At 41.0% G+C, this 26,272-nt stretch overlaps 1 protein-coding gene across 5 annotated transcripts in view; it reads right to left on the bottom strand.

The window, feature by feature from the left end:
• The window catches only part of ADAMTSL1 (ADAMTS like 1), a 1,002,857-nt gene that overhangs the window by 144,128 nt on the left and 832,457 nt on the right, over nucleotides 1-26,272 (bottom strand). For all 5 annotated transcript variants that reach the window (XM_066368243.1, XM_066368245.1, XM_066368244.1 and 2 more), the window contains 3 exons: nucleotides 25,424-25,634; nucleotides 6,437-6,616; nucleotides 117-270 (listed from right to left, as the gene is read on the bottom strand). In XM_066368243.1, the coding sequence (XP_066224340.1) occupies nucleotides 117-270; nucleotides 6,437-6,616; nucleotides 25,424-25,634 (545 nt within the window). The remainder of the gene's footprint in view (nucleotides 1-116; nucleotides 271-6,436; nucleotides 6,617-25,423; nucleotides 25,635-26,272) is intronic.

The following is a 26,272-nucleotide window of genomic DNA, read 5'->3' as shown; positions in this document are numbered from 1 at the left end:
GCCCTCCAGGGCCGAACAATCTCCCACTGACCTGGGTTTAGGGAGGGTTCCTGTGAGGCTATGCCTCCTTCCACGTGGGTTTCATTTCCCCATCCCCAGCACTTGGAGGTACTCACTTGCACAGGCTGCCAGCATACAGGGCCTGATTGACGAAGAGAACGGCAGGGGAGGGCACAGGGAGGAATTGACAATGGCCGAGACCCCGGTTTTCAGCACCTTCCTGCAAATGGCACTTCGAGTCTGGGTGCCCTCGCCACAGCTTGTGGAACACTGATGGGGAGACAAAGGCCACATGCATGTAAATGCAGGGTACTATGGGCAAGTGGGGCTTTGTGTGAGTTTTCAAACTCACCAAAATATGAGAAAAGTTGTTTGGAAAAGCAATAGGCACTAAGCGGGAGAAATATTAGTTACTTGACAGTGTGCAAAGACGTGTTCATATTGTAGCCACGTTCTACTGTAAGATTTTCTACTGTAAGGTTTTCTGTAGACATTTTACTTGCTTTTACTCCTATGGCCTGGGCTTTAGAGTTAGACAGTCCTGTGTTCAAATGCAGCTCAGTATTTCACTACTTGGCAAGTTACTTAAACTCTCTGAGGCTGTTCCTACTTCTTGTGCTTATTTTTCAAGGTTGGGAATAATTAAATGAGATAATGTATTTTAAATGTCACACACAGAAATGACACTCAATGCTAATTCCTTTGTCCTTTCTTCACAAATAAAATATTTTAATGTCAATCATCAGGTAAATGTTATATATCTACTTTGTCTGAGGTGGGGTGCTAAACCCTATAGGGAAAAAGATGCGTGTCCTGGCCAGGTAGCTCATTTGGTTAGAGTGTCATCCTGATACACCAAGGTTTCAGGTTTGATCTGTGGTCAGGGCACGTACAAGAATCAACCAATGACTACATAAATAAGTGGGACAACGAATCAATGATTCTCTCTCTCTCTCATTTCATGTCTCTCTCTAAAAAATCAATTAAAAATATAAAAAAATGTGCAAGATGGTCCCTAATGTCAAGGAGCTGCCATCAAATGAAGGAAAAAAAAATCCAAATGCATTATTAAAATGAAGTAGTATATTAGGAAATAGGAATCAAAACCACAATGAGATACCACTTTATATTCACTAGAATGGCCATAGTAGGAAGATAATAAGTATTGGTGAGGATGTGGAAAAAGTAGAGCCTTCATATATTGCTGGTAGGAACATAAAATAGTAAAGCCTACTTGGAAAACAGTTTAATAGTTTCCTAAAAAGTTAAATATAAATTTACCATGACACCCAGCAATTTCACTTCTAGATATCTACCCAAGAAATATGAAAACATATATCCACACAAAGACTTGTATGTGACTATTCATAGCAGTGTATTCATAACAGACATTAAGGGAAAACAATTCAAGTGTCCATTAATTGTTAAATGGATAAACAAAGTGGTATATCTAAACAATGGAATATTATTCTATCATAAAAAGGAATTTAGTTCTGATATGTGATGAAACATGAGTGAACCTTGAAAACATTATGCTAAAGTAAAGTAAATTTTTTAGTGAAGCTGTTTAAAGAGTTGAAAACATGAGGTCCTCTTGTTACAACACAGTTCTGTTCCTACAACAGTGACATAACCCGAATTTTGGTGTAAGTCGAAACACACCCTAGCCTAAATCACATACCTATCCAGCACAGTTGTAAAATCATAATATAGAACATAAAAACACAACTAAGCCACAGAAAAAGAATATTGTGTATTCTTCCGCCACATGCAACCAAACTAGTTCATCCACGTAGTCTGTAAGTATGGTGCTAACAGTGTAAGCCAAAACACTCACACCTCAATTTTTTAAAGTTTTTATGGGAGTAAGCTTCGTCAACTTGAAACATCATATGTCAAGACTGTTGTAACCCAAGGACCCCCCTGTAGTAATACAAATTTTAGTAAAAATACAAAACTAAAAGACAAGTCAAGTATTATAAAATTAATACTAACAACTGTTGAATGCACTAGGGATTTCCCCGACCTAGGTCTTGAAGCTGGGTAGAGTCTGGATGCGTATAGAGAACGAGGGATAAGCATGGAGTCAGGGAAATGTCCAGAACAAAGGGAGAACAGTTCAGTGCTGATGTCTAAGGCAGGTTTGGGGACAGAGCTAAACCTCTTTGAGCAGAAGGATCACATCAAGAGTGTCAGGAGTTCAAGAGGTAAATTTGGGCCAGACACTGCAGATTTTTAATTTTCAGACAGGAGGTTTGGAATTGGTCCATAGGAAGAGCCATTGAAGGGAGGAGTGAAATGATGAAAGAGGTGTTCTTAGAAGGTTAATCTGGCAGCAGTGTCCGGGAGGGATGGGAGTAGGAGATGGATTGCAGGTAGGGGTATCAGTGAAGGAGGCCGCCACAGTAGTCCAGGCCTGAGATGATAAAGGCCTGAACTAGGGTCATGGCAGTGTGCCATGTTAACTTGAAAAGGACGGTAAGAACCAAAAGATATTATTTTTTTCAAGTATTATATGTTAGCCCATTGAAATAAAGTATTCCATGCAAAGTTCTATGATATACACTATCCTGAAAGACATTTAAGATGCAAAAAATGGGGATGAGAGTCAAACCCACTGTTTTTGTTCCCTGATGATCATAGATTCCAGATTCCACTCAGCCCTTATTTTATTGTAAATGACAGCACCAAATCCAGGGATCAGGTAGAATAGAGGTAAAGAGCCTGGAAAACTTGAAAGCATGCTCATTTTAGTGCTGCTAAGTAGAAAAATAGAAAAATAGACTGCATGTCAGAAGATTGATTTATGATTCTGGTCAAGTCTAGTTTCTTCTCTAGGCTCAATTTCCACATCTCTAAAACAGGGAATCTAAGTTAAAGCAGAGAGTTTCTTAATTAATTAATTTTAGATTTTACATATTCATTTTAGAGAGAGAAGACAGAGAGAAAGAGAAAGAGAGAGCAAAAGAGAAGGGGGTGAGGAGCAGAAAGCATCAACCCCCATATGTGCCTTGACCAGGGAAGACCAGGGTTTCAAACAGGCAACCTCAGCATTCCAGGTGGATACTTTACCCACTGTGCCACCGCAAGTCAGGCTAAAGCAGGGAGTTTCAAACTGTGTTCTATAACCATGTTGAGGAAGTGATTCAGGCACTTCTCAGGTGAATTAGAAGCCCAACTGTTGGAAATCTGGACCCCTTACCCACACTTTAACCCAAACAGCTCTGTTTTGATCTGTTTTAGATTTTTGGCTTCATAGTAACATTTCAATTTTAAAAAGAGTTCAGTGCTTAAATTTTTAAAAGAACAACTAGGCATTAGGATATTCTTATAAGTTCCTTCTAGCTTCAAAATTTACTACTCTGACTTTAATTTCTTTTATATTTTTTTTGGGGGGGGGACAACTTTCCTAAAAATATGTTTTAAAAATATTTACTAGCCAACTCTTTCAGGCAATGGAGGGGTTTCTTTTAAATATAAGAAATAAGGTGTTTTGAAGGTCTTATTCTCAGAATAGAATCCAAGAGTAATTTTATTTGAAGTGTCTAAACCTTTGGCTTACTTCTGTCTCTGAGGGATTCTGTGCAGTAACCATGAGAGTGAGCCAGATAGTGAAGGATAAATACACTCATAGATCATCCCGGTCTTCCTTTTCCAACGGGTCCTGCAGGGGGTATGGAATGCACATCCCATCCCAGCCACAGGGCCCAGAGAAGGGCTGTTGGGACAGGGCCAGCTAGAGCCTCTGTGAACACTTCCAGGAGCACCGTTGTATGGCACCAGCATGAGTTTCATCCCAGTGAATCGTGATTACTTCCCACCATTCTCAGCCCCTCCCCAATGTTTGGAATTTTCATTCATCAACTGAGATAACTCAAACCTAATAGCATTCCTTGGATAAGGACTAACTAGTCCTAGTTCCCAAAATGTAACTTCCTCCTCCTAGGAAGACTGGACAAGACTGGAAGGTCTACCATGACCCTGGTTCTAGTCAATCGGGGTAAGTCCGTTCTTTTATTACCTCTCTTCCTAACAATGAGCAGGGATGTAAGAGAATCATAACAATAATTATGGCTAACTTTACTTGGCATAAAGCACTTTATATTACATCAATTAATTTAAGCCTCCTCATAATCATAAAGGTGGACACTATTATTATCTTCAATATTCAGATAAGCAAACTAAGGCCAACAAAAGTTAAATAACTAGCCCAAGGTTATTTGAGCCTTCATACATTGCTTGTAGGAATGTAAAATAGTATAATCAGTAAGTAACAGAGTCAGCATTAGAACCTACGCCTGCCTGTCTTTCACTCTCAACTCTTCCCCACACAGGACACTGTTCTGAAGGTCTGCTTGGCTTAATGGGTCCCATGAGACCTCAATTCAGCAGTCTCCTTTTCTAAGTGCCTAATCACAAGTGCCCCTCCTTCAAATATGCAGGCCAAAAAGAACTTTTTCTGAATTCTGTGTCTCCTAAGCTCGGAGACTATGAAGTCCAGGAACGTGGGAGGATAATTATAATGACACAATCAGCACCCTCCCTGGGAGGAGGCCTTCATCTAGAGGTCTCTCCTGCATATATTTTGGCTTCACAGTAACATTTCAATTTTAAAAAGAGTTCAGTGCTTAAATTTTTAAAAGAACAACTAGGCATTAGGATCTTCTTATAAGTTCCTTCTAGCTTCAAAATTTACTACTCTGACTTTAATTTCTTTTATATGTATATTTTTTTTTGGGGGGGGGACAACTTTCCTAAAAATATGTTTTAAAAATATTTACTAGCTAACTCTTTCAGGCAATGGAGGGGTTTCTTTTAAATATAAGAAATAAGGTGTTTTGAAGGTCTTATTCTCAGAATAGAATCTAAGAGTAATTTTATTTGAAGCGTCTAAACCTTTGGCTTAATTCCCTCCTGATATATTTAGAATGACTTTTTGAATATATAATGTCATATCCCAAACTAATGTTCTATGGAAAAGTTGTTACTACCATGTTCACATGGGCACATGCACACACATACACTTGAATACACACACACGCATATTCATTGCACACAGTTTTTTTCTTTATCTTGTTTCTAAAACATGGCATTTTATTGTTCTGAGACATGTGGAGTGAGATACCACCAGCATGCAATTTCACTGCTAAATTTCAAAACCTATGATAAGTTAACTCTCAATTGCAATGCCCTTAGCAGAACTATCTGATGGAACTATATATGGGCTGATAAAATATGAGACAAGAATTCTAAGAACCAATGCTGATAGAGCCGGCATCCTAATTGTCAAAGGCAGCTTTCCCCTCTGTGGAAGCAAGTGTCGTGTGATGCATTTCAACCAGCAGAAGGCAACGGATTCAGCAAAGCCAATTCGAATGATTCTACATGGAAGTAAGGGGGGAGGGTCTTGAATCTGGTTTTGACACATTCCTTCAGGGACAATGATTCTATTCTTGGCTAAATTTGCTTGTGAAGCAATAATTTTTTTTGAGGGGGCTTTTCTATGGAAGACACACAGGCCTGTTGTAGGGAATTCAATAAAATGAAAACTAATCATTTGAAGCTAGGTAAATGAATTAATTGGTGTTGGTGTTAGAATAGGAATTATTTAAATGATTATTTTTTATTGATTTGAGAGAGAGAGGAAGAAAGGGGGAGAGAGAGAGAGAGAGAGACAGGAACACCGATTCACTCCTGCACACGCCCTGAGGAGGGACAAAACAGCAATCTCTGCACTCTGGGACTACGCTCCAACCAACCAAGCTATTCCACCAGGGCACAGTAGAAATTATTTAGACAAATAGATTAGTTGGGGATATATTCCTATCTTATGAGGCACATGAGGAATGGTGAATGCTGATTCAATCATCGCCCTAAATGCAAGATGAGAAGGAAAATCAAGTTCTCTTCCTGGGAATTTGTTGATGTTTTGGACCCAGGAGACTGACAGTAAAGAGGCAAGATTTGCTTGGCCTTTTTTCTCCCTTATAAGTCAGTTCCTTATTTTACAGTAACTTGGAAGAGAAGAACTTGAGCAGCTTGGCCCTTCCTGAGTAGGGACTAGAAACATCTGGGAGTAGGAGGCATGGGAGGTCAGGAAGGCACCTGTGAAGATAGGGGGAGAAGAACCCTGTGTTCTGTGAAGAATCCTGGGCCCAAATAGCATGAGCGAGGCCTGGTTTTGATCCAGGAGGAACCCGTTTACAATCGCATGCTTCAGATTGCTGAACGAGGGCTGGCTGCTTAACTATGTCCCTGTAGTCTAGTTAAAAGTCAGTAACAAACTATGGTATAAATGGTTACAAAAATACTGCTCCCTAATGTTAGGAGGACTATTTTGTTCTGTCCTCACCTGCTGTATGTATTCATCTGGGGTGCCTTCTGTTGCTCCCTATTTGTATTTCGTTCATTATCTCCTTCTGAGAACCATACATACCTCTGACCAGTCAGAGAGAAGCCACTCACTGGGACAGTCATCTTTCTTGCAGGCTTGCTGGGAGGCCAGTTTTGAGGTTGAACAGAAGGTCTCAGGAAGCTCCAGGAAGCTGCCGTCAGCCATGAGCTGCTTACAAAGAACTTCACGTTTCTGGACGCCTCCTCCGCAGGTCCTGGAACACTGGGGGAGGGAGCAGGTCAACCCAAAGTAAGAAAGGGGCGTGTTTCAGTGCTGATTTTACCTTTGCCTTGACTGAGTAGAGAGTGAAAAAAGAAAAAAGAAAGAGAAAGAAGAAAAACCAGAAACCAGCCCAAAGGATTTTGCTTCCTCTCCTTGAAATAACTTTTGCAGTAACAGCTACACCCTCCACTCTTAATTTCAAGTATTTAACTAGAGCATCCAGGAATTTCATGAGCATTTAAATCTTAGAAGGTTGTCTTGGATGATTTGCAGCCATCCAAGACAACTGGTTTAAAAGGTTAGTATAATAGAGTGTTAAATATATTTACGATCCAGTGAAATAATCTGTACTGCTTCTGAATGAACAAGAGCTCTGGCCCTCGGTGTAAATCTGGGGGAGTTCATCTGCAGGGAAGGCAGCCCTTCTCTGTGTAAACACCCACCATGCCACTCTGGACACGTCTTAAACTTGAGGCCTGGTGTTCTAAAGAACTCCCCTGGAATGCTTTTCTTGTAGGATTTGTGATTTCTTAGGGCAGTGGGAGCAAGAGCCACTGAAATTTGGGTACAAGAAAAATAGACTTATTTCAATGGTTTTCAGCAGGATCCCAAACACACCGTCTACCTGTAATGTAATAGTTATAATCCACTTGCATGAAGAGGGAGGGAGCCTCCCAAAACCACCGAGTTGGCTGTTATTCTAAGTATTTGCTCCCAACTTTGCAATAAAAGAGGGGCCCCAATTTTTAGGAGGGCACATGACCTTTCAGCTGACAGACTAGATTTGCCAATTTCCCTTGAAGGTAGAAATGGCCAGGTGACTAAATGCTGCTTCTGCTGCAGTAGTGGCTTCTTAGAATTCGAGGGTCTGTGCTCAGTGCATTCTACTCAGAATGGCAAGGGAAATTTGTGCCCCCAGCTGAGGTGAGGAGGGTCATACAGGTCCTTGATTACAGTCAGAATACTGTTGTAGCCCAGCTACTGTCACCCTTATTCAATGGCCCCAACCTTGGATGCATTTTTAAATCAGCTGATTTTTTAAAAAATAAAGTATTAAGGCCTTACATTTAATCAGAAATTTAATCATTAAATCAGAAACTCTGTGATATGGGTCCCAGACATCAGTTTTTTTTTTGTTTTTTTTTTTGCATTTTTTTCTGAAGCTGGAAACAGGGAGAGACAGTCAGACAGACTCCCGCATGCGCCTGACCGGGATCCACCCAGCACGCCCACCAGGGGGGATGCTCTGCCCATCTGGGGCATCGCCATGTTGCAACCAGAGCCACTCTAGCGCCTAAAGCAGGCGCCACAAAGCCATCCCCAGTGCCCGGGCCATCTTTGCTCCAATGAAGCCTTGGCTACGGGAGGGGAAGAGAGAGACAGAGAGGAAAGCGTGGCGGAGGGGTGGAGAAGCAAATGGGCGCTTCTCCTGTGTGCCCTGGCCGGGAATCGAACCCGGGTCCTCCGCACGCTAGGCTGACGCTCTACCACTGAGCCAACCAGCCAGGGCAACATTAGTTTTTTAAGTTAAAAAAATTTACCCTGACCAGTGGATAGAGCCTTGACCTGGGACACTGAAGACCCAGGTTCAAAACCCCGAGGTTATTGGCTTGAGCATGGGATCATAGACATGACCCCATGGTTGCTAGGTTGAGCCTAAAGGTCACTGGCTTGAGCCCAAAGTCTCTGGCCTGAGTCCAAGGTCACTGGCTTGAGTAAGGGGTCACTGGCTCAGCTGGAGCCCCCAGGTCAAGACACATATGAGAAAGCAATCAATGAACAACTAAGGTGCCACAACAAGAAGTTGATGCTTCTCATCTCTCTCTTCCTGTCTGTCTGTCCCTTTCTCTTTCTCTCTCTCTCTCTCTCTCTCTCTCTCTCTCTCACACACACACACACACACACACACACACACACACACACAAAAAAAAAAAAAAAAAAAGGAATTAATTCTCTTAGGTAATTCTGCAACCAGCATTGAGAACCATCTCTCAAAGAACGCCCCTCTGCTGTTTCCAGTGAAAATAAAATAAACACAGAGGGTACACTCTAGGATCCAGAGAGGCCTCTGTTAGAAACAGTGGTTGTTTGGACCCCCCTGGAGCAAAAGTGCCCTCTGTTTGCAGTTGTGAATGGCTTGAGGTCACAGAGATACTGACTAATGAAGTTAGAAAAGCTATGAACTTAGTCTTGTTAGACTAACCCTAGAGCCTTTCAAACCGCACAAAGCAGTGATGAACAACCTTCATTTACATTTTAAATTTAAACTTTTGAAATGAGAATAAGCTTATTGAGTCTCATAGAGAAAAAGTGTATTTTCTTATGGCTGGATTCAACTACTTACTCACTGAATAAAAGAAGGCTAAAGTTAAAGGTGAAACCACCCTATAAGGTAGGTCTTGTCCCCATGTTACAGATGAAGAAGCTGAGTTTAGACAGGTGAAATGACTCAGCAAAGGCCACATTCCGGGCATGTTCTCTGAGCTGGGTTGGTGGACACAGCTGAGGCATGAGCCCAAGCTTGATTTCTCTTTGCTGTGGTTGTAGGAACTGCTTTCTGCTTCCAACTGGAGGGTACCCTGACTGCTGCTTCATGCTGAGGGCTCCAGGCCTTGTAAGCCCCAAGATTGCTAAGAGCCCGGTCTCTCCCACACCCCCACTGGACAGGCAGAGCTTTGAAATTCAGTCCTCAGCTTCCACTCTGTGACTATCCCTGACCAGTAAGAGCCAGCCCGTGACCAAGTCTGGAGACCAACATTCTAAAACAGCTCATCTGCAATGTGGTGGCCCTGAAAATGTGTTCTCCCTACCGTTTGATTTCTGAGCCGAAAGGTTGCATGTGAAAGTAGTTTCTAGGCTATGCAAAAAGCCAGGTGCGTGGGTAGACTGCATGCGGTGGTCTACAGACAGTTGTTACTCATTACAGATTCAGTTTCTTCCAAGGAATTGCCTAGCATGTTATTTAGCCTTAATTAACGTTAAAATCTATGGCTTTGAAGCTACTGGTTTAACTGTGAGTGGCCTTGGCCTTTGGCTTCTCTGGATCATTTTGGTGATTCCTTGGCTTTTTTATTTATCAGAGAGGCAAATTTTAATTTTTGTCATTTAGTAGTAGTTTAATAAACTTTTTAATAATTTTACTTTTTGAATGCATTTGTACACAGTTCTGCACAGTGCCTTCTGTGAATGTAAATTTTCAATAAGTACTGTATTTGTGGAATTGAAGTTGTTGGTTAGGGGAAATTTAAATTAGCAGCTAAGAATTCCATTTATGTAGAATAACCCTTTTTGTTACTAAGGATAACTAAGGTTTTCAATTTGGTTTTATAGTCTTTTGCATGAATTCTTAGGTAAGCCTCTCCTTACTTCTGTCAAATTCTTACTTCCCACCAACCAGTTATTCTATCACCAGATTCATTATAACCTTCATTGTTCAGCCTGTTTTCAGAACTCGTTTATATCTAGACAATAAACCACTTGCATTACTAATTTCTAAGGATTTACCAAACTTAGGGAGTAAGTTTTACACAATTTTTTCAATTCTGTGAATTATTAAATTTCTTTCATGTACTTAATGCAATTTTGTTCATCATAATTATATGGAAAAAAAATCACCAACATGTTTATAATGATGTGTCAAAAATTTAAATTTGAAGCTCTGACTCCTCCCCCTATCCTTACTCAACATGTCTACTTAAATGCAAACAGGTATCTTGACCTAAAGATGTTCAAATGGAAGTTAGGATTCTGCCCCTCCAGTATCACCTCAAATCTGCTCATTCTCCATTTCCCCACTCATTTAATGGCGCCATAGCAAGATAGAAACTTAGTAAAAGTTACTGCTTTTTCTTTTGTCTCACCACCTCTTTTATAACACCCAATCCATGAGCAAATACTTTTGGGTTTGCCTCTAAAACAAGGAAGATTTACTCTACAATAAATAATACATTGGAATATCATCATCTCTAGCCTAGCCTACTATTAAGCTCCTAACTAGTCTTGCCATTTCTAGTTTTCTCAGTTACTTCCAGCAGGACAGAGATAGCAGCCTTAATTTGAAGAGAGTTACTCTCTCTTCTAATGGTCAGCTGAAAACCCCACTGGTTGAACACAACTGGAAGTCAGAGGGTAGAGTCTCCCTAGGTCAGCCTCCGGGACATAGGTGAAGAAGGTAGAAAGGGATCAAGAGGAGAAAATACTGAGCATGTCATCTTGTTCCCCTACAGCCTATTCTTCACATGGTAGCAAGAGGGGTTTTCAAAGCATACATCAGATCACATAATTCTCCTGCTTAAAAACCTCCAACGGCTTCCCCTGGTGATTAGAATAAAATTTCGACTCCTTTAACCTTGCCCTGCCAAGTCCTACATGTTGTTTCCTGCTCTAATGGAATTTTGAGACTAACTCAAAGCCTTCCAACTTCATTCATTCATTCAACACAAAGTTACTAAATTCCAGTCACAGACCATGCATGGTTCTAGGTTGAAGCAGTGAACAAGATGCCTCACACACCTCTCCAATTTTGTCTCCTTCAAATCTACTTCTTCCTTGTATATTCTAGCTACACTGTTTGGCTTTCTGTTGTTGCTGATCCTGCAGTGCCAAGCTTGTTTCTCCCTCAGGGCCTTCACACTTGCTCTTCTCTCTACTTGGATCATTATTCTCTCACACCTGCATGTGCCTGAGAATTCCTAATCTTTCAGGTTCAATTCCATTCTCACGTGCTTAGAGAAGCCATCCCTAACCTCCTAGCTACAGTAGCCAAAGCAGTCTTTATCCTATTAACCTTACTTTATTTTAGTTTTTAAATAGCTTTTTAAAGTAGCTTTCATCCCTTTCAGATATTATTATGAACTAGCTCTATGAAAAAAACAATTTTGGTTCTCTTATCACTCATATTAGTGTTTGAGAATTGCACTCAAAACTTCCTCAGTATGATATCATTACATCTTTAATAAGATACCTTAGAATTAGATGACTTCATCTCCAGTTATCTTTTCATCTACATTCTTTCTCATTTTTTTTTTCCTTTAAAGTTAATGATTTGTTTGCTTCCCAGTAAAGAAGTGGTCAGGATATGATCTAAGCCGTAGAACTTAGTATCTCTTCTATAAGAGATACTTAGAGGTATGTGATGTTTTGGTATGATCCATAAAGATGTACACTCTAGTGAAAATGCAGTGTATTTTTCTATGAAAGAAGTAATGGCTTGTTAATAAAATCATTATTCCCCCTAAACCTCAAAATGACATCAAACCGCTTTTTTTGCTAATCCTTTGATTATAACTCATCGTCAAATTCCCTGTGGGACCTATTGAGTCTGTTGTGGATAAAGAACATGCTCTGGAAGTTTCTCTTAGCAGTGACTGACATTTTAGACATTTCACTAATGATGTCAGATTGGTAGGAGTACAAGTCTCTTCGGTGCCTGATGGCTAAAATTTTCTTTTTCTAAGTATTTTCTGAGGCACATGGGCTTCTATTCAATTTTAATAAATGCTCTAAAAATAAACAAGTAGTTGAATAAAATAGCTCTCCAATTCCAGCTGTCAGTTAGAGCTTTTTAGCAAGTGTGGCAATAAGGAAAGATGCAGGTTAATTTTCCCTTTCAAATTGAGGAAATAGATGACAAAAATAATCGGTCTTATTTCAAAGGTAGAGATATAACAAAATTGTGCTATAGAGTGTGACCACTCACTTAAAATAACATAGCTGGGTTATCAATGTGCAAATAGGACTTGATTTAAGGGACGGACCTTCAGATAATTGCCCCAACTCTGTACTGTGATGATATGATGACAAAACAGCTTCCAGAAAAGTAAAAACATCGGCTTATTTGAAGTCTGAGCTACAGTGATCCCCCTCTACCCATGGTTTCACTTTCCACGGTTTCAGTTGCCCACCAAATTGGTCCATAATATTAAATGAAAAATTCCAGAAATAAGTAATCCATAAGTTTTAAATCACCTACCTTCTTAAGTAATAAAATCTTGTGCCAGCTCATTCTATCCTGCTTGGGATGTGAGCCATGCCCTTGTCCCATGTGTCCACAGTATATAAGCTCCCTGCTCATGAGTCACTTGGTAACATCTAGGTTATCAAATGGACTGTGGTGGTGTCACCGTGCTTATGATCAACTAATCCTTCTTTTACTTAAAAATGCTTGCAGAGCATAAGAGTAGTGATGCTGGCAATTTGGATATGCCAGAAAGAAGTTGTAAAGTGCTTCCTTTAAGTCAAAAGGTGGGACCAGTACAAGGAGATATTTTGAATGACAGTGAGAGAGAGACTCAACATCCACATCACTTTTATTATCGTTGTTATAATTGTCCTATTTTAATGTTAGTTGTTGTTAATCTCTTGCTGTGCCTAATTTATAAGTTAAATTTTATCACAGGTATGAGTGTATGTATATGAAAAAACATAGTATACAGTAAGTCCCCGAGTTACAAACATCCAACTTACATACAGCTAAAACTTCCAGACTGCTGTAAGGGCTATTGGTTGGACATCAGCGAAAATGATATCACAGAGTTACTTGACTCCCATGGCAAAGAACTAACCAGTGAAGACCTTATGGAACTAGAGCAGCAGATGTTAGCATTTAGGGAAGAAAACAGGAACCTAGAAACTCTAGAACCAAAAAAGTTTCTACAAAAGAGTTAGCTGATGCTTTTCGCCTCATGAAAGCAGGAATGGCAAAGTTAGAGGAGCAAGATCCTGATACAAAGAGCTCCACCAAAGGTTACTGTCCAGTAACTGAAGGCCTGAGATGCTACAGGGCCACTTATGATGAGAAGAAGAAGAGCTCTATACAAACCTCCCTGATGCCTACTTCAAGAAACTGGCTCCAACAGCAGAATCGAACCTGATTCTCTAACACCAGCCCTGTCCACTCCAACAAGTCTATCATCTTTTGCATCACCCAAGACTATTTAAAGTTGTATTTGAAAATGCTTATTTATATGCACAGAAAGGTAAAATAAATACTATGTTAAGACAAACATCTAAGTTCCATTTAATAGGTAAAGGTACCTGTTCCAACCTACATACAAATTCAGGTTAAGAACACACCTACAGAACCTGTTTTGTTTGTAACCTGGGGACTGCCTTTATATGAGGTTCAGTACTATCTGTAGTTTTAGGCATCTCCTGGGGGTCTTAGAACATATCCCCTGCAATTAAGGGAGGGGGCTACAGTACACATAAAGCTCCTAGAAAATTCTCAATGCCCAGAAGATGAGGTTTAGACTCCTGAGAACATCCTTCAGGGCCCTCATACTCGACTCAGCATTGACTCCCAGCCACCTCCCTTGCTGACCTGCTGTGGACCAGGGCTTTAGCTATGTTGGACAGTTTGCCTGTCTCTGGCACATAGATGCATTCTCTGCTCAGGCCTTCACTCCATGAGCAATACCTTTCACTCCTCTGTCATCTAGAAACTCCTCTAAGACATCCTTGAAGACCAAGCTGAAAGGCTACTTCTTCATGAAAGCCTCCTCTAGAAGCTCTGTCTTACGGCAAATGAGTCACCTCCTACCCACTACGGCCTGGAAGGCACTGCATCTCTCCATAAGGGCAAGTTGTTCCTGCCCTGCTATTTTCCTCTGCCTCCCTGCAGGCATGCAGGATTATCCATCTTTTGAAGAAAGGGAATGTATTCATCTTTCTATTCCCCAGTGCTTTGTATAGTGTCTGCCAAAGAGCATGCACTTCATAAATGTTTTGCTGAATCGATGATTGGATGAATAAAAGGGCCCCAAATCCAGATGTTTAAAAGATGTAAAACAAACATCCAGCTGATGGGCTGAACAGCCACCTTTTATTGGGCTGTTTTATCATTAGCCAGAAGCTGCTTCTAAGCAAGTCAGTGGGGGTTTTAGCTGAGGCAGCATGTGCTGTGCTGGGTGCCCTGACCTTCCAGGTATGGTAGGACCGCTGGCTGAGTTAATATTGTCAGGGATATCTGTCAGCATGTCTCAAAAGCCTGTCTCATCTTCGCTCAAAAGGTTTCCCTGGTGCGTTTGTACAGGGTGGGCAAAAGTAGGAAGACAAAGTAGGGTTCCAGTTGTGAGTACACAAAACACAGAGTTTATTCTTATTTATTAATTATTGTATTATTTTTCATACAAAAACTGTAAACCTACTTTTGCCCCCCTCTGTATGGAAAAAAAGGCATTTTTAGGTTTGTTTTTTTTTAATTGCAGAAGATGTAATTTCAAATTAATAAAGGTTCCAAAGTCTGTGATGACTCTTGTGAATCTGCTGAGGTCGCCTGGTAAAGCCAACAGTTCTGAAGTGACAGGCAGACTGCAAAGAAGAAAAACCTTCTGAAGAAATAGCAAGAGAAATTTAATAAAACTAAATAAAAATATTTGCCTTTATAAATCTTTTATAATAATATTGTGGTATGCAAAGGTAGAGCTCTGCAAAGGAGTATAGTTTTTAAATATATGTCATAAACAGAATAAATAACAAAAAATAGTATTTATATTGCTTACTCTAGCTGCCATACATGTTTCATTATAAAAGGTCACGGATTATTTAGTTTTATAAAAAAAAGTAAAAAATATATATATACAATAAGGAGTACACTTAAAAGTTACAATTCTATACAAAAACATAATGGCTCGAGGGACTTGTATTTTTAAAGCTATTCCCATAACTGTCACATTAATAAATTCTGCTCATATTGACACTTTCGGTTTCATCTTGGTAGTTTAATTTACTGAGAGCTGAGTTCATTTCCTTGATACCTCAAGTCATATTATTGAGTCAAATACAAAGTGACGTTTATATTCTGTTTCTAAGTTCAACTTCTAGGTTTTAACAATGTGCTCTTGCTTCTAACTCATTTCATTCATTTTTCTTTTCATCCATTCAATCATTCTTTCATTAAACATTTATTGCCACTAGCTGAGTGACAGGCACTGTCTTAGGTGCTGGGGATTTAAGATCATTAGTAAATGGTTACTCAGGTATTTGTTGTTCAGTTAGGGAGCAAAAATTACTATAAAATGTGATTAGTTTTAACAAAAGAGGGACTACAGAGGAGAGTGCAATTCAATCTTTCTGGAAAAGCTGAGGAAGGCTCCACAGAGGAGGTTGGCTAGAGAGATAAGAAATTCTGGTAGGGTCAGACTGTATGTTCATAGGCCCAGGTTATGAGGGACAGGTCATAGTAAATAACTCCCTGAGGAGGCCCTGAGGAGGTGGAGCATAGGTATGTTCATAGGCCCAGGTTATGAGGGACAGGTCATAGTAAATAACTCTGAGGGGCCCTGAGGAGGTGGAGCATAGGTTTCACAGGGAAGGGTGGTTGGGAAATGATACTGAGAAGGCAGATGAGGGCAGACTGTGAAGGGTCTCTGACATGTCTCAAGACCATGGAGTGTCATTAAAGGTTTCAAAGTAGTGGGTAACATGATCCAATTTGAAGAAAATGACTCAGGTAGCAAAGGCTATTGAGTTCCAAAGACAACTTCCCTTTGAGATGTTAATATTTGTGACATTGAGAAAAGCCTTCCAGGTCAAGTAAGTCTAAATAACACCACACACCTTACACCTATTTGGGGGTTCTCAGCACATGTAAATATTTTAAAGGCTCAACAGAGGGCCTGTTGTAAAGAATCATTGATACCAGGCTGGGAAATAATGGATGAGAGTTAAGCTAAGACAACAAAGAGAGACCAAGTAAAAGGCTGTTCGTAATGGTTTGGTTAGTTGTGAGGACTAAAAGCAGCACCATAGGAGAAAGATTTGGAAGGAAGAGATAGTTGGGGGGGGGGGGAGGGTAAGGAGCTGGAATCCACAGCATTTGGGTGTTGACTGAGTGTGAAGGACAAACAAGGCAGAAGTGGCTCCAGTTACCAGCTCTAGGAAAGGCTAGACGGAGGTGTCACCTGAACCACAGATCCATTAAGGGGGCTGGGTCTGCTGGGGCAGGTGGCAGGTAGGTACCTTAGCAAGCGTGGAGTTAGATCTTTGAAACTTTGGGTAACTTTGCAATATGTGAGGCTGAGAGTTTCAAAGGCAGTTAGAGGCAGTGCTTGGCATACACAGAGGTTGAAACTGAGCTGAAGCAAATTAGGGCCCAGAGAAACAAAGAAAATGAGCACAGAATATCTCCTACTAAACCAAACTATAAAGATGGGAATAGAATTTCCAGCCCACCATTTTGTGGATTAGAATTTCCTCCCTCATCTGAATTCTTGAACCTGGAAGTACAAGGTGTAGACAGTATATCTCTGGGCTTAATATTCCTGTTACTAGGCAAAGCATGGTGTTGCACATCCACTAAAATTCAGAGCCATTATTACAAAGAGCTTTTTGTAAAATATAAAACATAAAAACATAAGCACTACCTACATAAAATTTGACCCTTGATTTCTGTTTTGCTTCCATTTATTGTTGAATCTAAAGGTAGGATGAAGTGCCTAGTTTCTTATGAAATACATAGAAGAAAACATATGTACTAAGCTCATGGACCTTGGCCATAGAGAACAATTTACGAATTTGACCCCAAAGACAAGGGAGGTAAAGGAAAAAATAAACGAATGAAACTGTCAAACTAAAAAGCTTCTGCACAGCAAAAGAAACTGACAACAAAACAAATAGGCAGCCAACTAAATGGGAGATAATATGTGCACACAACAGCTCTGATAGAGGGTTAATATCCAAAATACATAAAGAACTCACAAAACTCAGCAACAAACAAGCAAACAATACAATTAAAAAATGAGCAGAGGACCTGAACAGACACTTTGGCCAAGAAAGCATACAAATGGTCAACAGATATATGAAAAGATGATCATCTTTACTAGTTATGAGAGAAATGCAAATCAAAACTATAGTGAGATACCACCTCACACCTGTTAGATTAGCTATTATTAACAAGACAGGTAATAACAAGTATTGGAGAGGCTGTGGAGAAAAAGGAACCCTCAGTCACTGCTGGTGGGAATACAAACTAGTATAACCATTATGGGATAAAGAATGGTGCTTCCTCAAAAAATTAAGAATAGAACTACCATATGACCCAGTAATCCCCTCCCTGGGTATCTACCTGAAACTCAAAAACATTGGTACTTAAAGACGCATGCACCCCCATGTTCACTGCAGCATTATTCACAGTGACCAAGACATAGAAACAACCAAAGTGTCCCCTGATGGAGGATTGGATAAAGAAGATGTGGTACATATATATAACGGAATACTACTCAGCCATATGAAATGATGACATAGTGCCATTTACAACAACATGAATGGACCTTGAGAACATTACACTAAGTTAAATAAGTAAATCAGAAAGAGCTAAGAACTATATGATTTCACACATAGGTAGGATACAAAACTGAGACTCATGGACATGGATAAAAGTGAAGTGGTTACCAGAGGGAGAAGGATATGGGGGAGGAAGAGGGGGGAAGGGTATAAAGAGGGACAAACATACAGTGATAGAAAATGATTTGACTTTGGGTAATGGGCACACAACATAATCAACAGTTCAAATGCTATAGAAATGCTAAACCTAGGTACTCTTATTGATCAATGTCACCCTGTTAAATTTAGTTTCTAAATAAATTTTTTATAAAAAGAAAATGAGATAAACACCCTAGGAGATATTTTTCAACAATACAACATTTTAAATAAACATGGTCTCTAACTTATGAGGATTTATATTTTAGCCACTGGAGTATAACAAAATTGATGACTAAATTGATTCTTTCTGGCAGCAGTCAGTCCTCTAATCTAGACCAAAGTTATTCTGTGTGTGTGTGTTTAAAACTAGAAAATATTTAATTCTCAAGTATTTATAGTTGTCATTGAAATTCTCTTTTTTCTTAATATTACCTGTAGGGACTCTTCTCCCATACACCTATTTATACAGCTAAACTACAGGCATTTTGAACTGTAACCCTGATTTTAAAAAAAGGTATATAAGATAATGGCTACATAATCACAGTTTTAAGCAAGGGTGAAAATAGGGGCTGTGTTAAATGTTTCTACCTCTGCACAGATGTGGGCAATATGTGTGAACTGTTGGGTGGACACAATCTTGAACATAAGACATATGCAATACAGAGAAAGATAAATTATGCTTCAGCGTGGATTCTCTAATTCTTTCAGTTTAACTCATCTATCACCTTTCTCTTTTTTCTTATTTTTCTTACATTTTTTTTTTTTTTTAGAACAAAAACAAATACAGAGAGAAGATTGATGCCTACGAAGCTCATAATAGTGAGGGGTGTGATAGTAGAAGGCAGATTTTGAATCTCAAGTACCTTGTGCCATTAGAGACGGATGCTTAGTCAGCTCCCAGTATGGCAGATTGTAGTAGGCGGAGCAGAGACCCCCAAAATGTCTATGTCTTAATCCCTGAAACCTATGAATGTTACTTTATATGGTAAGAGGGACTTAGCAGCTGTGATTAAGTTAAGCATTTTGAGATGCGGAGAGCATCTGGATTACACAGGTGGGTTTGATGTAGTCACAGTGGTCCTTAAAAGAGGGAGGAAGGAGGATCAGAGAGAGAAGGGCGGGGGGAGAGGGGGCGGATGTAAGGACAGAATCAGAGGTGGAAGTGAAGCCCTTTGAAGGAGCCTGAGCCAAGGAGACAAGAGTCTCCAGAAACTGGCAGAGGCCAGGTGGTGGATTCTCTCCCCTCCAGTCTCCAGAAGGAATGCAGACCTGCTAACAAACACCTCAATTTCAGCCAAGCGAAACCGATTTCAGACTTCTAACCTCCAGAGCTAGAAGACAGTAAATTCATGTTGTCGTAAGCCCCTTTGTGTGTGGTAATTTGTTACAGTAGCAATAGGACACTAATACACAGGTTAACTGTCCTGGATACAGGTGACATCAGAGGTGGATTAAGGTCAGTTGAGGCCTCAAGTGCAGAAGAAAATATTGGACCCCTTAAAAAGAGATAGGGCCCTGGCCGGTTGGCTCAGCGGTAGAGCGTCGGCCTAGCGTGCGGAGGACCCGGGCTCGATTCCCGGCCAGGGCACACAGGAGAAGCGCCCATTTGCTTCTCCACCCCTCCGCCGCGCTTTCCTCTCTGTCTCTCTCTTCCCCTCCCGCAGCCAAGGCTCCATTGGAGCAAAGATGGCCTGGGCGCTGGGGATGGCTCTGTGGCCTCTGCCTCAGGCGCTAGAGTGGCTCTGGTCGCAACATGGCAACGCCCAGGACGGGCAGAGCATCGCCCCCTGGTGGGCAGAGCGTCGCCCCTGGTGGGCGTGCCGGGTGGATCCCGGTCGGGCGCATGCGGGAGTCTGTCTGACTGTCTCTCCCTGTTTCCAGCTTCAGAAAAATGAAAAAAAAAAGAAAAAAAAAAGAGAGAGAGAGATACAGGGAGAATAAAAATAGATGTTAACCATATTTTTAAATAAATAAAAATATTATGTACTATTAATGTTAAAATTGTACATATGAAACCAAACTTGGTGTCATTAGAAAAAAGTGTAAAGTTGGGGTTTTGGGGGGCCCTTCAGAAGTTGGGGTCCAGGGTATGCGCCCAGTGTGCCAGCTGTTAAATCCACCTCTGGGTGGCATATACTGAATTTTATGTAAACTGTTCATTTTGGAACTGGTATCGGGTCCTCACAATCTAATGCTTTGGAGCAAATGGCAAAGAGGCCTTGGGAAAGCGCCACTGTGTGGGGAAATGAGGATGGCTTCTGCGGCACACAGCCCCCCCTCCCCCTTCATTTATTGGCTGTTGACCCTGGAAAGCACAGCTCTCAGAGCCTCTCTTCACTGGGGTGCCATGGGGACTAAGATGAACTCAGGCCAACCTCTCAGTGCTCCAGGTTCCTCACCGGTAGGGGAGAGATCATTGTAGTAACTATCACAAGGAGAGTGAGGATTAAATGAATTCAATGTGACAAGTGCCTAGGACTGTGCTTATTATATAGAGAGCTGCTCTTATTAAGGAGAAGCAGCTCCTGAATGGAGCGGGGGCTCAGCAGATGAACGGGCGGACTCGCCAGCACCTTTTCCGCAGCATGCTTTACACACCTGCCCTGGGTGTCATGGGGTCTCACTCAAACCTGGTCTCCGCCATCCCTGCCTCACCTGATGGTCTAACTCAGAAGTCACGGGGAAGCACCCGTCCAGGTCAGGCGGTGTATGACTGGTCAATGAGCAGCACTGATCGTGAACAGCGTGTGACTCCAGTGTGGGAGGAGGGTAAATGAGTCCTGGCAGTACAGGTAGGACTCCTGCCTGACTTTGACATGCAGAAGGAAGGGGACCTGTGCGGGGCGGGGAGAAGCAGAGATGGGAGACGCAGGGCTGGAGATGGGCAGGACGAAGCCTGACTAAGCCATTGGACCTCATTATATGACAACAGAGAGCCACTGAAACAAATCATAGCAAAAGACTGTCATGATCAAGGGGTGTTAGATTGACTCTTGGCATAAAGTGGTTCGCAGTCATGGTGCTGTACCACACTAGCGTGCTATGGTCCCTTGTGAGGTGTATATAACACGTTAATATGTAGCCAACATCCAAGTCGATGATGATGATGATGATGTTGTGTGCGTGTATTTAAAAAATTAGAGAAGATTGAAGAGACTAATGCACTAAATATGTGTTTCAAAAACTAAATGAACAAAAACCAATGAGATATTAAAGCTAAATTGATAAAGATAAATATTAAACGAGTCCTTCAGCAAGACCAGAGATAAAAACCAAGGGACACAGGATTGTATAAGAGGCGGACTGAAATAAAGAAGGACCTCTGGGCCCTGGCTGGTTGGCTCAGCGGTAGAGCGTCGGCCTGGCGTGGGGGGGACCTGGGTTCGATTCCCGGCCAGGGCACATAGGAGAGGCACCCATTTGCTTCTCCACCCCCCCCCCCCCTTCCTCTCTGTCTCTCTCTTCCCCTCCCGCAGCCAAGGCTCCATTGGAGCAAAGATGTCCCGGGCGCTGGGGATGGTTCCTTGGCCTCTGCCCCAGGCGCTAGAGTGGCTCTGGTCGCGGCAGAGCGACGCCCCGGAGGGGCAGAACATCGCTCCCTGGTGGGCAGAGCTTCGCCCCTGGTGGGCATGCCGGGTGGATCCCGGTCGGGCGCATGTGGGAGTCTGTCTGACTGTCTCTCCCCGTTTCCAGCTTCAGAAAAGTTTTAAAAAAATAAATAAATAAAAATAAATAAATAAATAAATAAATAAATAAATAAATAAAAGAAGGACCTCTGAAAACCAAATCTAGAGTTAGAGTTCTGCCTTATATCTGCCTAACTGTTTCTACAATAAAATTGTAACATAATGACTTGGACTCCATGACATGCAGAATGTGTAAATATTGGCTATTTGCCATTTGTCAGGCAAATGCTCTACAAGGTACAAAGAAGGTTGCATTCTAGCAGGCAAATGATAATTAACCTAAATTATGTTTTTTTTCCCCCTGAAAGAAAAGCATATTGCATGAGGTCAGATTAGCCCAGTGTTCAAACAGCAAAGGACAGTTTCACCCTTCAAATAGGCCCAAATTCATCGTCCATATGCTTATCTGTCTTTTTGAAATGTAGCATTTGATCCTCATCTCCTTTTCCTTCACATGAAAAAAGACTGCAGACTGGGTGTTGAAGGATTAGAGAGTTTAGCACCGTCCTCTGCTAGGTCCAAGCAGTTAAGTGAGAAAGACCCCATGAACATGCAGCAGTTTCCTTGTCCTAGCGGGGCTGCCAAGAACCTGGGGGATCACCAGACAAATGGATGATCAACAGCTGTTGTCCTAAGTACTCTCCTGAGACAAGAGCCAATTACCCCGAAGACACATGTTACTCTTGACTTATTCCATATAGCATCAATAATGACTTCCTGCCTTCTAATAAGTGGTTAGTAATAGCTGGTTTTGTCTAACAAAACTTAACCAAAGAAGCAGGATTCTAAGAAATAATGTAAGAAAAACAGTCTATTGTTTTCACTAGGTTCAGAAAAATTCCTAGAAGTGACCAAGGACCCTTAAAGCAGATTCTACATACCAAATGCTTAACAGTTCTTTCTTTTCTTTTCTTTTCTTTTCTTTCTTTCTTTCTTTCTTTCTTTCTTTCTTTCTTTCTTTCTTTCTTTCTTTCTTTCTTTCTTTCTTTCTTTCTTTTTATCTTTCTTTTTCTTTCCTTCCTTCCTTCTTCCCTCCCTCCCTTTCTTTCTTTGGAGGATAGAATCACTGATGGCTTTCAATGTCAATGTTTTTTATTTCTTGGTATGTTTTAATATTTTCCATAATTATTATGTATTGAGTATAAAATAAGATATTTTTAAAGGTCCTAATAAAATATAGTCAGTGGCTTATTGGATGAACTTTAAAGAGCTGTTTACTATTAGTTTCCTGATTGGAAAAAATGTACTTATACAAGCATACCTTGGAGATACTGTGGATTCAGTTCCAGATCCCTGTAATAAAGCCAGTTGTAATCTTTTTGCTGGTGGAGAGTCTTGCCTTCAATTTGTAAAACAACAACTCAACCTCCCCACAGAATCTGTGAAGTGCAATAAAACAAGGAATACCTGTACCTGACTTATCCCAAAGGTTTCTCCCTAATAGAAGGAAATAGAAAGTTTTCAAAATAAATTCATGTGTTAACAGGCACAAGGTAGATGGAAAATGGAATAATTAACTCTTTGAAATCCACCCTCTATAATAGGGAGACTGGGTGGTGTTGGTAGTAAAAGGCTACAAAAGGTCCTGTATGTGGCAATCTCTAAAAACTTTAAAAACCACCAGAGGTTACTGCTGCTATTCAGCAGTGCATGTGGCTATTGCAAAGAGGTTGGTGTTTCACTCACTTTTACTGCTGGGTCAATACAACCTATAACCACATAGCAAACATAGCAATAAGATATAAAGTCAGAATTTTCAGGAATTATGGGCAGTATTTTTTATCTATATTTTCATTTTGTCCTTCAATGAAGATTCTATCCATAACTTACTATGTGTTTACTGGCAAAACAAGGTAATAATATAGAGACTTAATAGTTACAACAGTGGCATTTGATTTGAGCTAATTCCTCAGCTTGTCTGAGGGTTGGCATGAGATAATGGTGCAGTTTAAAAATCACAGAATCACTCCAGTTAAAGGGAAAAGTGTAAATACATTAGAAATCAGGAGACCTGGGTTCTGGACCAGGCTTTATGATCCAGATATGGCAAGACCATATTTAAGCCCCAGATACATATCTGTGAAACAAAGGGGCTCATACAAAACCCCTGAGGGCCCTTTCAGACACATCCGTCTCCAACAATGGGTTATAGTGGGAAGGATCACAGAAAACTGAGTGGATGGCCAACCCTGAATTAGCTAGCTGCGTGAGGCTCAGTTTCCTCAAACCTAAAAATGAAGATAGTAGACCCTACTTTTCACTGGATTGTTGCAAGGATTCAATTAGGTGTGTAATGATATATATATTTTAACAGAACACTGTGACACAGACATTCAAACTATACAACATCCTATTGACTTCCCCAGATCATCACACAATAGCATGGCATTTATGAATTTAGCCTGAGACATTTAAGCTGTAAAAGAAAATGTATAGTCAATGTCTGTTTCCAGATGCTTTATATCTTAGTGTTTTGCCCATGCATTACTATTTGATTCGTTGAGTGCTTTGCTGTGTCACAGCCGCAAGGCGGGCTGGGAGAAGGCAGGGGCTCTGGCAGCCGACTGTGGAAAGAACAAGGAGCGCGCTGGGGCCAGGCTGGGAAAGCTGCTATCCCCTCGCCCTCTCGGCTGATCACCGTGTGCTCTATCATTCTAACTGGGACACTTTTGAGAGTGTAAAACCACATTTCAGTAAAACCAGGATGTATGTCCCCCTCACTTTTCAGGCTTACTTTTTGTGACCTTTGAGGTCACTTAAAGGTCTTGGGACTGGAACCGTGTTTGATGTCCTAATGGGGAGGAAACGGCAAAATAAGATTCTATCCAAATAATCTGAAATCCTTCTGTGCTTTTTAAGAGCATGCAGAAAGATTATTTAACTCAAGTTTGATAAATATAATTTTAGATAAGATACTATGATAAAGTAGTTTTGTTTGTATTATTATAATATATGCTATAGACTAGGGTCAGCAGAGTTTTTCTGTGACAATAGTAAATATTTTCATTTTTGTGGGCCATGTGGTCCCTATCACAACCACACAGTCTGTCCTTGTAGGGCAGAAACAGCCATAGACAAGATACATATATATAAAAGAATGGGCGTTGCTGAGTTCTAATAAAACTTTAGTTACAATAACTGGCTGTGAGCTGGATTTGGCTTTGGGCCGCAGTTGCCACCCCCTTGCTTTAAATCAATAGTTCCCAGACTTCTGGAATTCATAAGACCAGGAAAAAAACAAAGTTTGGAATTTATTCAAGATTTCTAACTTTTTAATTTACTAAGTAATTATGTTTTAAAAAAATCATTGCCTAGTACCTTTATCCTTTAGGTTTTTAATTAGCAAAAAAAAGCTAAAAATGACACAAATTCAGAACAAATTTATTCAGAATAAATTTAGCTTCATGGAAACCTACCACATTGTCCTTATTTCTAAAATTTTTCATGAATGTGATAAAAACTTTGTCACAAAAATGCCCAGGTTACTAGATGGTTCATTTGAGTTGCTTTTGATGGTTACATGGTATGGCACAGTAGAAAGAATATGATATTTAATTAAAAGATCTGGATTTGCATAAAGTTGGGGGAGTACTAAGAAGGGAAAGACGACCCTTGAATATTTCTTTAAAGGACCCTTGAATGTCCTGAATCACTGATGTAAACATAAATTCCTCCAGTACTGAGCAACCTCAGAACTCACCGGCTGCCACTGTGCAGGGTACCAGGCTGGGGGACAGTTGAAGCGGTTACAAGCTTGCACTGTGCTGGGCTTGTGCTGGCGACACAGATCGTCAGCCAGGATGACTGTTTCATTCATCTCTCTGGAGCGTACTTGGGAGCAGAAGACATCTCTCGTCTGCAGGCCAACCCCACAGGTGAGACTGCATGGACTCCATTTGCCAATTTCCCACCTGGGAAGAAATCAGAGAAGAAAGAGGATACCCTGAGCACCTGTGCAAAGAACATGTCACATGATATAAATGTTAGTGGAGTAAAAACACCTAACTGGGAATGTGGAAGTTCCAGAACAAGATTGGCTAGGAATTCTATCCAAAGCTTCAAACCCACTCTTTCCCTTTATGCTCTAGCATTTATTTTGAATAAAGCAAAGAAGGTGATAAAACAGAAAATCCAGTTTCTACCCACAAATTCAAGAATGGTCACAATTACATTTATTGTGATTGGACATAAACATTATCAAAATAAGGAAGTTGGCCCTGGCCAGTTGGCTCAGTAGTAGAGCGTCGGCCTGGCGTGCAGGAGTCCCGGGTTCGATTCCCAGCCAGGGCACACAGGAGAAGTGCCCATCTGCTTCTCCACCCTTCCCCCTCTCCTCCCTCTCTCTCTCTTCCCTTCTTGCAGCTGAAGCTCCATTGGAGCAAAGTTGGCCTGGGCGCTGAGGATGGCTCCATGGCCTCTGCCTCAGGCACTAGAATGGCTCTTGTTGCGGCAGCGCCCCGGATGGGCAGAGCATTGCCCCCTGGTGGGCATGCTGGGTGGATCCCGGTCAGGCACATGCAGGAATCTGTCTGACTGCCTCCCCATTTCC

The sequence above is a fragment of the Saccopteryx leptura genome, chromosome 2 (assembly GCF_036850995.1).
Source record: "Saccopteryx leptura isolate mSacLep1 chromosome 2, mSacLep1_pri_phased_curated, whole genome shotgun sequence".
Lineage (NCBI taxonomy): Eukaryota > Metazoa > Chordata > Mammalia > Chiroptera > Emballonuridae > Saccopteryx > Saccopteryx leptura.
The sequence above is the reverse complement of the archived record's forward strand: the minus strand, read 5'-3'. Positions and strand labels throughout refer to the sequence as shown.